This window comes from Haemorhous mexicanus, chromosome 12 (assembly GCF_027477595.1).
Source record: "Haemorhous mexicanus isolate bHaeMex1 chromosome 12, bHaeMex1.pri, whole genome shotgun sequence".
In the NCBI taxonomy this organism is placed as follows: Eukaryota; Metazoa; Chordata; class Aves; order Passeriformes; family Fringillidae; genus Haemorhous; species Haemorhous mexicanus.
In genome coordinates, this window is record NC_082352.1 from 17,970,285 (window position 1) to 17,987,851 (window position 17,567).

The following is a 17,567-nucleotide window of genomic DNA, read 5'->3' on the forward strand; positions in this document are numbered from 1 at the left end:
GGGACCATCAGCATCCCAAAGACAACTATTCAGTAGCACACATTTAATATTGATTTAATATGATTATGTGGGCTGTTTGTAACCGCAGCTGTCTAACTAGTGCCACTTAGACACAAAGTACTTTATATATTCATTACCAGGAATGTTAGAATATGAACCAAACCAAAACACAGCTAAATAAGCCACACAAATATGTAGCTCTGAAAGCTACAGGAAAGTTAAGAATTAAAAGCTGCAGTTTTCAATTAACACAGACAGCTGAGGTGGATTGTTTTGTACATTACACACATGGTCTAAGGTGCCACTGGATAAATAATTACAATATTAAAGAATACCCAGAGCAAGAGACAAACCAATCACTATGCTACACAGAATGAATCACTAATAAATCAAAACTTCATCCATGCCAGTTGTCTTGGAGGACGATCTTTTGTTCCTGGCTGCCTCCAGAGCCAGGTGCATCAGCCAGTTGCAATATCTTGCCGAACTTTGGAAAATAGGAGCGGCTATATTAAGGCACAACATAGCTGTTTCTAAAATATATCTTACAGCTGTAACTACCAATCCAGGGGGAAGAGACTGAGGTGTAGTCTTCTAATCCTACCAAACACCATAGGGATGAGTTCTTGGTATTGTCAGCGTCAATCTCCGCTGTGGTTTGTGGATACACGTCGGGCCCTCTGCCAGAGCCTCGCTCAGTGCTGGACACAGCAAAGTCCAAACATGTTTATTAATTTCAACAGTGCTGTTCTGAGCACAACAAGGACTTGACTTAAATAAATAAAAAAATTGGGTGATAAACAGTAGGATTGGGCAAGAGAATTCAGAATCAACAAGCAATCAGCAGCATCCCCAGAGTATGTTAGAGCACGGGGGTCAGCTGTGACAACTTTTGGCCCATGAGGGAAGAGTGTGGATGTGTTTTTACCTGAAGCAGACGCTGCGGTTGGGCTGCAAAGTCTAGGTGCGATAGCACCTCACCAGCACCCGGTTCTTACAGGGGCTGAGGCCATTCCTTAGCACAGCACGAGCCCGTGAGCACAGACCAACACCTCAACACCGCAAGGCTGCAGCACAAGCAGCACCCACCAACATGGCGGCGCGGCCTGAGGGAGCCCCGCCCGCGCGGCGGGAAGGCCGCCGCCTCCCGCGGGATGGAGCGGCCGCTGGGCGGCGCTGCCGAGCCCCGCAGCGCGGGGTGCGGAACGGGGTGCGAGATGAGGAGAGCGGGATACGGGGGACGGGATATCGGGGACCGGGTCATGGCAGCCGAGCCTGGTGGCGTTCCCGGCTGCCAGGCGGCAAGCGGAGACGGCGCTGCCGATCGCGGTGATCCCGCTGCTCCAAGCGCTGACGGCTGGCCCCGGGAGGCAGCGCAGGCCGCCCTGTGCAGCTCCGAACCGGTCACCGCCCCGCTCAGGGCACGATCACGTCCGGTGTCTGTCGGCTGACAGCGAGCAGTTCTGTCAGCCCTCGGGAAAAATTCCCAATGTCCTTCCTAGCAGTCTGTAAGGAAGGGTTTCCCAGTGGCACTGCCGGGACGGAGCCGCAGTCACCGCTGGCATCGCGGCACAGCCGAAGTGCGGCGATGGCAGCGCGGGGAGCAGCCGCCTCAGCCCGGGGCTGGGGGGGAAATAAGATCTACTTCAAGTCGAACAACTCAAGCGTCGGGCTGCTGGCAGCAAAGGTTTCAAATCAAAGCAAACGGTTTCCAATCAAAGGTTTTTGTTAAAATTAGACCGCGAATGTCATGCGAACAAAACACGGCTTGTGCTCTCGGCACCTGTGTTGGGGATGACGTGGTGGTGTCAGCGTTCCTATAACTTAGCCACACATACCCATACTCTTCAAGGCATTTGAAGATTTGCTGATACTCGATTCTAGTCCATGTTAATAAAACTCAATGTGTAACTTAAGTTGCAGCACTAAAATCCATTATGTTGTCCAGGCAGAGAATATCCTTTGCTTAAGCACTAATATTAATAATTCATTTTTAACTCAACTGTAAGAATGTGGTATCACTTTTCCAGTTGTTCAAGTCCTTTTAGGTATTCCACAGAAGTGTGTTTTCATTTATATCAGAAAAAAATTGTATGTCATGAATTTTTTTAAAGCATGGGCAGTGCCAAATTCAGGAATGCCTGACTGTCGAATACACTTTATACATGAGGTGTGGAGCTTCAGCAAAGTGCATAACACATTGGAAATATTCATTACAGTGATTTCCAGTAACAGAGGGAATAACTAACTCACAGGACTAGTCCTCTCCCAAACTGTACAGTCAGCTCAACAAAATCAACTTTGCTTCAAGGTCTAGAAACAAAGGACATAATTCCTTGAGGATGTTACTAAAGTTTACAGGGAAAGACAAGTGATACATTCATAATATATTAACATTCAGCACTGCAGCTTAACAGGAGACAAGCCCTGTTGTATAAAGAAATTAACACCAGAGCAAGAACCCTCCCTGCTGTTCTTACACTATGCTGCTGCTATTCAGCAGAATATTTTTCCTTCTACAAAAATATAATAAAAAAAAAAAATTAAGGAAAACAGAATGTAATTTAGTTTTCCAGCAAGAGAAAGTACACAACGAATAGTGTTACCAGGTGTTTCCGGAAAAACTAGAGGGATTTTGCTGGACAGTTATAATTCCCTTTGCTCTGTCCTCCTCCTGTCCATGTATCCTAGACTTTTATGGCACTTCAATATGGAAAATCCTCACCATTATGGCCAGAGCTGCCATGTCCCCTTTCTGTTTCCCCCTTCTTCACTTTCCGACATGAAACACACATCAGCTTCTCACATGCAATTCAACACAAATTACATGAAATTTCTTCTTTCTCTCAACTACAATCTCTCAAAAAAAACAATGGGCAAAATGGTCCTACAGACAAATGACATTGCAATAAACTGTTTTCAAAGTCTATAGAGAAAAAGTTTATTTCACCCAAGCTCACTTTAGGAAACAAAAAAACCCCCACATTTACTATTTCACCCTTACCCCTTTCTCTGTCAGATAAATCATCAGTATATTATACACCAGTGTTTTTCAGCTTCAAGACCAAATTAGCAACATGAACTCTCTGTCAAACAAAAGCAACAAAACCCTCAGGAATCAATGGGCACTCTCATATCACACTACTAGTGGGCAATTAGCAAAGAGCAACAGAAGGAAGACCATGATCAGACTTTCACTAGGTAAACAAAGCTGATCTGTAAAATAGATTTGTAAATAAATGTAGTTAAAAGTATCAATAGGAATTGTGTGTGCCATTTGGTCTTTCATTCACTAAGCACATTGATCTTTGCAAACATGATTCTGACTAATGAGCTGTGTTAAGTGGCTCTTGGTTTCTTATTTTGTTGCTTTGTGAAAGACTGGGACTCACAGAAGCTGATTAAAGAAACAAAAGCTTCAATGCTTCTGCACTCAGATATCAGCTTCTCAACCTAATCTCTGGAACAATTCTCAATTTATTTATGTACTTAAAGGCTACAAATCCTATTTAAGAGCTTGCCTGAAGTAGGTTGTGTCATCTCAAATGGAAGAAGTGCCATGGATGCAGAGTTCCCACATAGGGGAGTTCACTACAAAGTGAACTCTTTCAAAAATACCAATAAAGGCTGCACCAACTTCCAACCACTCGAGTATTAATTCAAACAGTGCATCATTTACTTGTTCTAAGAAACAAACAGCATGTCAAGATGCAGAAACAATTGCTTCAGCTTTGCTTGGAGCTTTCACTGTAAACAGAAAACATTTGTGGTTTTAGTGATTTAATTGGGTCCATCCAGGTATTGAAAAATAACTAAAATTATTCTATCTAATTCACCCTTCAAAACAGCTCACAAAATACCATTTTCTTCCAAAAACAGGGGCATGTGCCAATTTCAAGACTGAGTATCAACAATGGTTCTTACAACAAACTGTGTAATTCACTGTAGAATAGGCACCTTTTTTCCAAACGTTTTCTAGATACACTTTGCATATTTGGCTCAACAAAATTTATATTTTAAAAAAGTCTTTTGCTGCTAGGCAGAACAGAGGCATTATTTAAAAGTAAGGCGAATCCAGCAGACACACAGAGGAGCAGCTCCATCAGTGGACAAACCAGTGTACATTTTGATATCAAATCTTCTGAATTCTGAGACTTGTTCTGGGCTTTCAGCAGTTTGATGGAAAACAAACACCTTTTATAGGCTAACAAGGCAACTTGGTCACACAACACACACTGACTTGCCTGAGAAAGTTACACTTTTCTTCACTTCGGTGACAGCTTTGCTTCAACCTCAATTGTCATAATGTGACTTTACTTTTGTACCAGAGAAAATGGAAGAACTTCAGCTTATATTTTTGGCAGAACTCCTCTACAAAAATCACTCGGCACACATTGATTGTACTCAACAAAAATCAAGGGGAAGCTTTGTAAATCCCTGGAAATGTTCCATTCTGAATTTCTAAAGGCGCTTGTTTTGGGTATGATGAACAAATTGTCTTACAACAGTCTACACTGTACATATGGTTGGCAGGGAGGATTTGTAATCTTCTCAGCTGAAGACAGTAGCTTCATCCTTTTAGCTCCAATAAAAAATACTAGAACTGCAATTACTTCTTGATAGGAAATTCCCAATTTCAAGCCACATCTGTTTAAAATTTCTCTTTCCTAATCCATTTAAGAAGTGTTATCACAACACTACAAAAAGTGATGGGAAAAGTAATTTAGTGTTTTGCAATGAAAAACAAAAAAAAAATCCCTACAAAACCTATGATATAAAAGAGAAACTGCTAAACACAAGGAGATAAATGCAACTCAGTGCAAAGTGGGGAACACAGCTGAACACATAGTACCTCACACACACCAACTCCTCATTACTTAACAATCATAAAAGTGCCAGAACAAAGAATTGCCACTGTAGTGTTCTTTCAGAGATCAAAAATTAAGTTAGGTTGTGAGTGATGTATGGTATTTATTTTTTCACAATCTTTGCCTTGATGGGAATGAGTATGTATTAGATGCTTTTATTTTGTCACCACCTCACAAACCACAGGCTTGGACAAGTGAGTATCCCTGTGGAGCTGCAGCTGTCCAGCCACAGCCCCACTCACTTCTCTGCAGCTTTGTGAGCATTTATTATCCTCTGTCGTTTCTCCCGGTTCCTGCGCCTGTTTTCTTCATACTGGAAGACAGATAAGAAAATTAATAGATCAGCTGTTATCATTAAACAGATATGTCAAATTTAAAACTGTTGAAGCATTTTCTATCCAGGAACAGAAAAAATACATTTGACTGATATGTTAGAAATAGAGCTCTTGTTAATATCTAGATATAGGTTAATTTCTACTTTGAAATCAACATTTATTCCATTAAAATACAGGTTTCTAAGTTTGAGGTTGTTAGGCTAAAGAGTATTAAAATATTTTAATAAAGAATATTCAGTTAATCCTAAGGAGAAACTTAATTATACAGTGATCTAACATACACGGCTACACTTCACACATGAACTAGGAAGAAAAAGTTGCACTGGTGCTATTCTAGAGCACAGGTCAGGCTCTTTTCCTTTTGCAAGACACTGATTAATGTGTATCTGCCTTCTGAAAAATGAATTTGTCATCACAGGCTTCGTCTATTTTTGATCCTGGTCATTAACTATACACACAGATAGAGCAGGATACCAAGATGAAAGGAACAAAGACAAATTTGGATTGAATGAGGGTAAGGCATGTGGGGATTTTTAACAGTTTAAACAAGAACCACAACAGAGGCAGGACTCCAGTGTTAAATGCAACCAAGAAAGCCTTCACAGGTAAGATACATGTATAAGATCACCATGCTTTCAAGTATGCCCTTGCGCTAGCAGAAGCTTGAAGAGCCTTTCTTTCATGGCAAACAAAAAGGAAACATTTTCACAGCTCAAATAAATGAAAAATTAAAAATCAATGCATCACTTGATATGTATTTCATGAGAAGAAAATTATTTTTGTCCTTAGGTTAGAGCATGTATTTGTTCAATATTTTAATAATTGGTATCAAGAATACAACCCAAGTAAGCCACAAATATTCAATTCTCTATATAATGTAATAAACTACTAAAGAAATTAATTTTGAAAAGGATTTGCTGTTTTTCCTCCATTATACTGATTGGTCTATAACTGAAATAATGACCCGAAACATTACTTAACATTTACAGAACGCTTAACTTTTTCCCTTGCCAATATTTAATTTTTCAATAACCCATCCATGTTTTTATGCAGAATGAGAACAATGGATCTTTAAAAACTACATATTTACCTATTCACTATTGCTGAACAAACTTTCAGGGGCTTCCTAGTAATGGCATATCAATATAAGCACATTTTAAGAAGGCAGACAAATATAATCATCAAGAACTCCTTTAATGTAAAGGCTTCAGTGGAAGAAAAAAAAAGAATAATGAGATTATGTGGCAAGAAACTTCTAAGTATGGTGAAATTTATGTAAAAATTAGAAAGTACAGTTTAAAGCTAAAAGATGTGTGAAATGCTCATTTATGTTCTGTCATGTAGGTACAACCACTATAAATATAAAGAGCACTTTTCTGAAAATGTGTCTATTAAAACAGTTAATCCACTTAAACTCTGTCTCCATTCCTTCATATCTGCAGATATTTTCATTGAGGACCTAACTCAGCAACTCATTAAGTAGTTTCAGTCAGTGTAACTGACTTCAGCTTTAAGTGTTATTTCTGCAGCAGTGACCATTACTACTTTATATTAAATTCTGTGCAAATACCACTACTAAAAAAAATTAAGAAAAAAGTCAGAAGCAATCTGTGAAGTGTCAGTTCCTATCTGCAATATTTGTTTCATTAAAATGTGTTTGCCTATTTTTGTATATCAAAAAATACACCACGCCATTTGTTAATGCCAGATTTTACTTGACAAATTTATTTTAAAAAGTTTGGATTTGGTCTCTAGTGCCCACAGCAGAACGTGCTTACATTTACTGATTCATACTACTTAGTAAAAAACAACTCTAGCTCTTTCCCATTTTTTATTAAGCATTTAACTTACAATATTTATAATTTATTGCTTACCTCTTTCTTTAAGCACTTCCTCATCTCACGGTCAATATCATTGCAATGGCCAAAAAACTTCAAAACATTGTGCTGATGAGTTAAGGAGAAAAAAAATTACACTTCAAAGGTTTCTTCCTCTGAAGCTCTATATTTATTTAAACACAGTGGCATTTTTCAACATATCCTGGTCTTTTCCTTTCCCTTTCTTGTGAAAAGTGGTGTTTGGTAACTTTTTTCCCCAAGCAGGCCGAGGTTCAGGCTGCTCCTGAAGCTCACTTGAGCCACCCCTGCCTGGCTGAAAGTTGAAGGTACTTACTATGCATAAAGACCAGACTAAAGGAAAACACCTAAGCTGAAGCTATTGTTTAGGTGCAGAACATACATTTTATTGATTTAGAAGTCAGTCTCACAACTCTCACTCACACGAGGTTAAATAACATACAAAAAATAAATATTCTGAACTCCAGGTTGTGATATAGAGGCAGTGTCCTCCCTGCATTAGTTTTCATTATTTCTTTGTGACCTAGAGAGGCAAAGGATTCACTGCTCCATTATCCCAGCTGCATGAACAATGTGCTGTTGGTCCAGAAGATGCAGGCACTAGGCTTAATTGACTGGAACATTAGAACCAGTATAAAAAATCTCTCTGGATCTTGAGGTTAATAAATAAGATGCATTTACCGTCTTCATGGCACAGCTCAATTGTGGGCCTTAAGCACATTTAAATGTTCTTTAGTTTCTAAAATACTGCAGGCCTTGTCCTCATGAAGGCTCTCCATAGCTAACATGATGGTATTCACCATAAAAATCTGTCCTCTTAGCCAGGATTTCTTAGAGCAATTCCATTCTACTGGGCATTAAACCACTCTCAGAATGCATGGCTGTAGAAGGACTGCCTTTTCAGGAGCATGCTTGTGCCATGTTAGAGAATCTCAGGGCAGAACCTGGCAGGAGAGCGTCCAAGTGATTTAGAAGACCTGAAGGAGGGGGCTTTTAGTAGATATTTGCAGCTACACAATGAATGGAGACAACTCAGTCAATCTTACAGACAACTCATGAATTTAAACAAAAAAGACCAAGAAGAACAAAACAGATGCAAATGAAGTCCCTTCCACATTTCAGAGGGAAACCTATGTGCATTTCCACAGCTGGATGGATTCATACAAGTCATCCATGAACACTACTAAGGATTCAAACTATGAACAAGATCTCATCCAATAGAACACAACTGAAGTAGGAGTGGGTTAACAAAGTTTATGACAAACACTTTACTATAGCAGTGCTATAATTAGCTTGTTTATACCTCTGTGATTTATAAAGGGCATCAGATGACTGAAGCAGTTGCATGGAACAAGTTGTCACTTTACTGCACACTGATCTTGCTTTTATAACATTTTCATTCCAGCTAACACAGATTAAATTTTGTATTCTACTTGCATACCTGCATGGTAAATTTCAAGGTGAACACTCACATTTCAAGCTAACTCCACTCTGACTAGTGCATACAGTGGGTTTAATCTACGTTTATTTAGCCAGATTCCTAAAATGTCAACTTCTTGGCTGAGATTATAAGGGAAACAAAGAATCAGTTTCTCAAAAATAGCTATTACACCTATTACAGTGATACAACTGCAAGCCAATACACATTTCTTTGAGCTCCTACCTATAAAAATTCTTCTATTTATAGCACATACTTGGCACCAGAGTGGAGTTATTAAAAAAAGAAGTGACATCAAATAGGAATCCCATTAACCTCTCTTCACTTGATACAAAACTTGATATACAGGGCAGGTTCTAGATTAGGGATAAAGTAAATCAAATTGACTGTTGTGAAAATGGACACCCAATTAAAAAATAATGCTTTTCATCTCTCAGGAATGGTAATTTAAATTGCAGATTAAGGTTCTTAGGACATTTTGGCATTTTAAGAAAACAGCAAGTAGTCACCAATAACTCATTAATATCACTGACTTCAGATTTCAGTGAGTTCAATGTAAAAAGAATATTTCAGTACATTCCCATTGAATTTCAAATGAATAAGTATTGCTCCCTTTCAACTGAGTGTGAAAAAGTCATCCTCACCCTTTCTGTTCTGAGACTGCCAGCACAAACATCCTCTCCCAGCTGAGCACAAGACTGACAAAAGTAATTCCTCTTCATGCAAAGATCAACTTCAAACAAAACCAAGAAAATATAATTCTGTGCATCATTGCTGCTCCCAGTGCCTTCATAAATCAGATTGACAATAGATTCCTTTGAATCACTTGCTGCCAAGGAGTTCAAGTGCACCCTTTAGTTCCAGTTCTCAAGGCAGTCTAATAAGCTACGTCACACAAGTCCATGATACTTATATCTTCACATTCATTAAAAAAAAAAAAAAAAAAAAAAAAAAAAAAAAAAAAAAAACAACAACAAACCAAAAAAAACCAAAAAAAAAACCCCAAACCACAAACAAAAAGCCAGCCAACCATTCACTACTTGAAAACAGTAAATCAATACTGCTGCATTCCTAGTCAAAGCACAGAAAGCCCCCCTATGTATTCAGGACAAATCTGAAAGCATTTTCTCTCCTAATTGGATTTGTTTTCACAATTATGAAAAAATAATTACCACACTTGCTCTTTATATTGCTTACATGCTACCTATTCTCCTAAGTGATGGTCATTTGGCAATCCTTTTGATACCACAGTAGTTAAGGCACATGCAGTCTTCTCACTAAATTCTAGCTACAGAACATTTATCTACATTATAACAATAAAGTTATTGCAAAAAAATCAACTAAAAATTAAAGGAAAAAAGTTTCTACAATCTCTCAAACTACCCAAAGCATGTTTTAGGCAAATTAGAATTTCTGAACTCAGAAGAAAAGCATAATTCCTACATTCAACTCAATTTTTAGTTTTAAAGCTTGGGGATGTTCTGTACAGGAGCAGTGGAATGGGAAGTACCACCTATGAGATGGTATCAACAGACTTTCAAGATACTGCACTCCAACTGCCAACAAAACAAATTACATGTTGCTGAAGAAAACCAGTACAATATACTCCCTGCAAATGAATTTTAGTATTAAAACTCTGCTCCCTTCATTGCCGTAATTTAAAGATCATAACAAAGTGTGCTGCTGAAAATATTTTTTAATATGTTATTTAGCTATATTAAAATCTTGCAAAAATGTTGTTACCCATCTTTCAGATAAAACATCTTCTCTCACATTTTGTGAATTATCAGCCTTGCTTCTCATCCTGCAACAGCTTTTGAGAATTCAATTCTGTTCAAAACAGTAAAGCTAACATTTGTATTGTCTTAGAATCCAACTACCTTAGAAGAAAGTATCAACATCACAACTAACCGTGGAGGTGAAAATATTGTAGATTGCATGTACTGGTGTAAATCAAGAGTTTTCACACTCATGGTGAATATTTAAATATATTTTTATCTCAATAAAAACAACGTAATTTAACTTTTTTATGTACTAATACGGCAAGATTATCTCTGCAGAGCATCTACTTAGAATATACTGGGAAAATAATTAACAACATTGCAATGATGCTGCAGAAAGCTTTCAATGCAGGGGCCAAATCTTCTACATCTAGGAGATGCAGACAAAGCAAATTTCTAAAAAGGCTTTTAAACAAGTGAGATGAGGATTCCATAATATTGAAGCAATGAAGAACCTGGAGAAGCCTGAAGACAACTTAGCATTTCATATCCTTGAGTGGGTACCTAATAAGAAGATGGAAGTCAAGGAGTAATTCCCAGTTAGCTCTCCAAGCACTGAACATCAGGCATGTTGGAATCCCCATCAACACATCTGCTTCTAACCACACTGAAGCATCTGCCCCAGGGACAGCTGGAATATGGAAATGCTGTGAGCATACAAAAAGAGGGCATTTGAAGCTGATTTTATCATTGTTTTTTGAGGGGTACACAGTACTAAGAGATGGAGAAGTTAGTCCAGTTCTTAAAATAGGTCCCTAAGTGTTAAGCTGTAGCACAGAAAATTTTAAGGTATGTTGTATTTCCTAAATAAATCACTGGCATGATTTTACATACAGTCCTCAGACAGCTCTTCAGAGAACACACCAGCTATATTTCATGGCTGCTCTGCCTAGAGGAGGGTTTTCTCTCCATGATCATATAATATCACCACTAATTTATCTGACACTCATTTCCCCAACCCACCCACTCTCTTTTCTCTGCTCAACACTTCTTACCTCCTTGTGACACTTCTTGAGCAGACTGATAATTAGGTTACACTCTTCTGTGTGCAGATGAGGAGACAGGTCTGGATGCATCTTTAGTTAGGGATGATTTTAGTAGCACAGGGACAAGAATCTGAGAAAATTTCCACCTGCCAACATTAAAATAGTGTCACTAGCAAGTCTGATTTAACATGTAAGATATTATCACTGTGTTATTTTAACAATATTTGAGCTCAAAATGCAGTTTAATGCATATAATTTATATTACACAGTTACAGTCATTAAACCCAGCACATGTCTGATCTTCTACACAACCCAAATGTTAACAGTCAGAGAGAAGTTTATAATCTTGGCTATCACAGACATAAACATACAGCTAAGATTTTAATTTTCAGGGACTCTCTAGCAGCATTAATATTTCTTGAACTCCAGATTATCTTTTCACCTTCCTACTTCCATTTTCTGTTTTCTGACTTTAAAAAGTTAAGTGTATGTGATTTTCCTTCTACCTTTTATAAAGATTACAACAGGAAGCACTAAGCTATTCCACTACAGCACTCTGAGAACTGGCATCCTTTTTACCTATCTACACACTTTTTTAAAAAATCCTAATCCAGACATTGGTGATGCTTTAAAAACCAATACTTAATCACTTCATCAAAACAGTATTGCTATTTTTTTTAAATCACAAGGAATTGAAATGTCCCTTCTTGCAACTCCACGTTGCTGCCTCCTGCTTTCACCATGCTCCTTTGAAAAGCAATGGGATTGCTCTCCTACATGAATCCCCCACTCCATCACACAGTGGAAGGAAGCACTTAAGTTTCCCTCATGTTTTCTCTCTGAAACACTAAAGGGGACAACCCCTGCAGGGTTCTGTGGGAAGGGAGCAAGTTCTTTAGTTGACATGGATTGAAAGCATCATATGACAGTGGCTGAAGGAAGATGCTATCTTTGTTCAGGAAGATCACCAGGAAGGGGAGAAAAGTCCAGTTCATACCAGGACAAATGGGCTAATCTTGGTAAAATTTTATTTTTATGGCCCATACTGCTACTGAATTAGAGATGCCTGTTTGCTTGTTTGTTTGGTTTTTTTGCTTAGTATTTTGTCATTTCTCCTTCTCCCAAAGGGATCACCTTTCCAGCTGCCATACACCAGGCAAACACCACTACAACTTGTACTAAGCAGCCATCACTGTCTTAACACTCCTGCAAGACAGACTGGACAAATACAAGTAGCCAATGGTCAGATTTTACTATTACAAAATCCCAAAATTCAGCTGCAGGGCTGATAATCTCTGCCATTCCCAGAATGCTCAAGGAATATATTCAGCTTAAAGAACCATGTACACTCATATATCCAGTACTTCCCATTATGTGTTCAGCTTAACAAGAGTTAGATTCCCACAAGCAAACTTTATTTTAAAAATCCAAACATTTAAAAGCCACTTGAGAACCATGAGACTATGTTCTACATAGTGTTGTAGTGATTTCTTCCAAAAACCTTCCCCCATTCTATCTGGAAGTCTAATATTACACTACACTTACTCTTAGCACAGAAGTTGTTGGAAACTGTAAAAGTTGCTTAAGCATTCTTTCCAACAAATTAACAAATGAACCTTTAGAAATATGACAGCAGGAGCACGACTATAACAGCAAAGTGATTAAGAACCCTGCTGTGTTATTGCCACCAGCTTTTGATTGTATGCCACACAAAGTCAATATGTTTTAAATTTATCAGTAGAGTTTTTTTGATAGCTCAGAGTTAGCATTCCCCTGAGAGGGTGACCAGCTCAATGGCTGTGTGTTACTTTAACATGTGGGAACCCAGATGATTATTAAAGCTCTTCATCATTCAGCTCTGCCTGTGCCTCCTAAAACTGTCATCTGAGCTGGCAGTGTCAGGAGAAAGCCAGAGCAGTGTCCTAATGAAACTGGGAATGCACATCAGCACAGGCCAGCAAGTCAAATGGAGCATTTCAAGGAAAGAGTCATTATTTCTAAACTAAGAACAGTAATCACTGCCATTGTTTGCAAAAGTATTCTCAGACAGTGGATGAAAGCCACCAATGCCACCACCAGAGGTGATGGTGCACTTTTTTAGTTAAGAGCCTTCTAACAACTCCAAAGGATTTTCCAATGTCCCCTCTTGTGGAATAGAGGCTGCAAATCAAAGGTCTAAACTGTCACACCAGTTCATAGATCAGTACTCCTGAAATTTTCAAAGAACATTCACTATTAGAATGTTTCAAGTTCTAGCACTCAGTTCTTGCAGGATGTGGTGGACTAAGTAACAAAACATCTTTCTGAGCCTCCTTGGAGGCTTAAGCACTTCTGAAGTTAGGACAGAGCAGTGTTCCCAGTGCTCAATATTAAACTGATGTTCAGAAATGTCAGATTAGACAGTGGTCTATAAATGAGCAGGGAAAGCTGAAATCTTTTTGCTGGAGGGGAATGACTCTGACAAACAGAAGAGTTTCAAGAGAAACAACAATTTGTGTGAAGAAAGGACATTGGTTTACTTAATGTCTTTTTAATAACATTCTAATGAAAAATAAGAATTGCAAGTTGCCATCTTACCAGAATCTAAGTCCAAATGGACAGAATTTTATACAGGTAACTCAAAGGGAATTGATACATAAAAGAATACTGGGAAAACAAAACAGAAAAAAAGATCACAGGAAAATATTGTGAATAAGCAATATAAATTGCTCTGAGGAAACCACTAACAGAAATGTGTGGTAAAGAATGCCAAGGTAAACACACAATTTCAGTAGAAGAAATACTGGAAGTGAAGTAAAAGAACAATATTTAGAAAATACAGGAATTGCTTTAGAACTGCAAAATGCTAAGCAAATGTTAATATCTGAAGTGACTGTTTGGAGAGAAGTAAAGAAATTATCTCTTTATATAATGGCACTGACATATTTCACTGGTTTGCACAGAAATGTTCTGCCCTTTAATGTGTTTGATAAGAGATTCAGTGCATTTTTTTCTTTCTTGATAAAAATTACATTACATAGGTATCTCAATAATTTGGTTAAAATACCTTATAAATAAACATTTCTATAAACTATTAGTCTCTGAACATAGAAGACATAGATAAAGATAATTATATCTTTCAACTTCCTAAACCAGTTTCTAGATCTATATTATTCTCCTGGGAAAAAAATAATTAAGAAATTGTCTCATTCCAGTATCATATCCTACCTGGTTTCTCCTTAAGTAGGGAAAATATAGGATATTCTAGCTGTATGGTTTCCAACATAAACCAGATTTTTTCAAAAGCCTAAAGCTGAAAATTTTCTGATAATGATACTGAACTTCCAATGCTAATATTTCTGTTTAGAAAAATAATGAGAGAATTCCTTGTGTAAGCAATCTTGGGAGACTAAGCATCTCAAATTTTCTAAAAGCAATCAACATATAAATTATCAAAATGTGATACTCATCCCTAATCTGAAAATCGATCTATACATGTGTTCAGTATATTAAATATTTCCTGTTAATTGCAAAAGGAACCTACATCTACTACAGAATTCAAATAAAACTGCAGACACCCAGGAGGGAGGCAGAAACCAAAGGCTGACCCAAAAGAACGGGAAAGAACACTGTGGGCATTTCATGTTTGACTCCAAAATTCAGGATAAAATGCTCATTTCTCTCCATGTACCAATTTCTCCTCCTGACTTCCTCACCCTTCCTGTGTGGAGAAACAAAGGGCTCAGTACATTCTCACTTCTTCCCAAAATCAACTATGAGGTCAGCATGTCAGGAATCCAGGGAAGTTCCTTTCTTTTCTCAGAAACTCCCATAAATATGAACTAACCAGGTGCCTGATGCAGAAGGAAAACTGAATTAGGTTCCTTTAGTTCTGCTGCTTAGCCCAATGCTTATCCTTTCCATGCTTGAGGGGCAACAATGAAGGGAAGGTTTAGATCAAGGTAACCGTTTCCATAAGATGCTTTTTCCATATTTAATTAAAACACATTAGAAGACTATTTTTTAAACCGAGTTTTACTATTTTTTCCTTTGAAAAGAACACAATCATCTTTTTTTTCAACTTTCTAAGACCAATGGTAAAAAAACCCCAAACCACATGAATTCACACACTGTTCAGAAAAATGACCTCTTAAAGCGAAATGCAAATCCTTATTTAGCAACCCTGATGATGAAAAATTACACCTGAGCACCTACACTGCTAATGACGAAGCTCTACCAGGAACACAGAACTCTGCTCAGCGCCACAGAACACAAATTTGATACAAGCACTGACACAACGGCCACAAGGCGGCAGCAGGACCGTGCAAACCACAGCAGGGACTCGCAGCAGGGACGGGAACAAACCTGCCACCCTCCACGTTTAACATTTCTTTTTGCAGTTAATGCCATGTCTAACTTAATTAATACAAAACATTTGGAGTTTCGCATTCTCGGTTACACAGTATTGTTCTATTTGGTGTTTGGAAAAAATATTTACAATCTCAACAACTTTTTGTTTACTCAAATCCTGTTTTCGCTAAAATTGTACAAATTTTTAGCATGAAAAATGCAGCCCCACACCTAACAGGCTGGTGTTTACCTCAAGGTATCATTCATGACACTTCAGTAGAACTCTTGCATTCCTAGTGTTCAATCCTATACAAAGAATTTTGACAAAAGCTCTGAATACTCAGTGATCAGTGAAAGGAGAAATCACAGTTGATACACACCATTTCAAAACCCAAGAGACCTCAAAACTCAGGACTTTGTTTCTACCTTTCAGTAACATCACTAACATCTTCCAGACCAGGATATTCAAGTGTCACTCTATGCTGCTGGCCTTCAGGCTATGATTAGGCACATTGAGAATGACCCCAAACTTTCCAGCATCTTCAAGAAATTTAAAAATCCACTTTAATAAACCAAGCTTAGCTAAATCTTACAAAACTTCGTATTGATTTTCTTTTTACATGGCTACTTTCTGCCAACAATTCAACCTCCCTCACAGCAGCAGAATGAACTCACCTGCTTTTAGTACCTGATGAAACTACACTATATTTCATACTTAGCAAAATAAACTCAGAAGGTGCTAATTGAATACTAATTTCTACAATTTTATTTAAGGTTGCAATAGGTGATTGAGTAAAGCACTAGAAGATATTTTCACTTCCTGGCAATTATTTAAGGTTATATTCATACAAGAAACACCAATAGTTTTGGCACAATTAGTGGGATATTTTTATTATAACATACAGCCAGTACCACTGCACAATACAACACTGTATCACAGATACTAAAGCTGACTCTTCCTATTCCTGTTATGCCTTTGCAGAATATGCAGTTAAGAATGACAAGATCCAGATAACAAAAAACTAAAGCACTGTCCAGTCGAAGGTGTCCCTGCCTGTGGCAGGGGGTTGGAACAAGATCATCTTTGAGGTTCCTTCCAACCCAGCTCACTCTACAATTACATAAGGACAAGGTGCTATCATCAAAATCCTGTTTTGCCAGCTCCTCCTGTATTTCAGCTGCATCCACCAGACCAAGCTTCATTCCATCTCATCTCCATTTTATTAATTTCCCAAAGAAGAATTCTATGAACTTGTCAAAATCTTGTTGCTTAGTGCAAAACAGCTTTTCCCCTTCAGAGAGAAAGGGAGCAAGAGGATACGTTTCCATGTTGGAAAAGACAGGCTCTGACCCCTCAAGCAAACCGATCCCGTGATGAAAGGCAGGTAGCACTCGGCAGAAAGTAAACATTGCTCAGCAGCACGGTTATGCCATGGGGCGCGAGGGGCTGGGCAGCTGCTGTTACCAGGTTAAGGTGGGGGGGGTCCCACTGAACCAGCTCCGCAGCTCCTCACTACTCCCGAGAGGCCTTAAAGAAGCGACAGGACACACACACACAGAGGAGAAGCAGCTTACGGCAGCCACAGCGGAGAGACCCGACATCCCGCCCAGAGCTGCCCTTCCAAAGCCCTCCGTCCGGAGGACGTTGCGCGGTGAGCGGAGGGTCCCAGAAAGGGGACCCGAGCTTGGCTCGTCACAGCCCCCCCAAAGTCAGGCGGTTGGAACGGAAGACGGCAGGAGGGGGGAAGGTTTCCCTATACACCCTCTTTTCCCTGCATCTTTCCCTTTCCCGCTGGCCCTGCCCAAGGCCGCCCCTCACTCACCCCTGTGCGGGGCGGACGCAGAGACTCGGCCGGCCCCGGCCGGAAGCCGCCTCAGAGCGAGGAGCGCGCACGGCGCCGGCGCCGGAGCGGGACGGGACTGCGGGCGGGGAGCCCTGTGATTGGATGGACGGGGCACGGCGCGGGGTCTGAT

The 17,567-nt window shown here is 39.0% G+C and overlaps 1 protein-coding gene across 2 annotated transcripts; it reads right to left on the reverse strand.

Moving 5' to 3' along the window:
• Positions 1-2,916: 2,916 nt before the first annotated feature.
• CMC2 (C-X9-C motif containing 2) lies at positions 2,917-17,523 on the reverse strand. 2 transcript variants are annotated; one of them, XM_059857406.1, is made up of 4 exons: positions 17,417-17,523; positions 11,274-11,410; positions 7,078-7,149; positions 2,917-5,181 (listed from the first exon to the last, which is right to left on the reverse strand). In XM_059857406.1, exons 2-4 carry the CDS (start codon positions 11,352-11,354, stop codon positions 5,107-5,109), a joined length of 228 nt encoding a protein of 75 aa, XP_059713389.1. In that variant the 5' UTR covers positions 11,355-11,410; positions 17,417-17,523; the 3' UTR covers positions 2,917-5,106. The 2 variants fall into 2 exon arrangements, with proteins under 2 accessions (XP_059713389.1, XP_059713388.1); XM_059857405.1 differs by lacking the exon at positions 17,417-17,523 and adding an exon at positions 17,169-17,351.
• Positions 17,524-17,567: the final 44 nt, after the last annotated feature.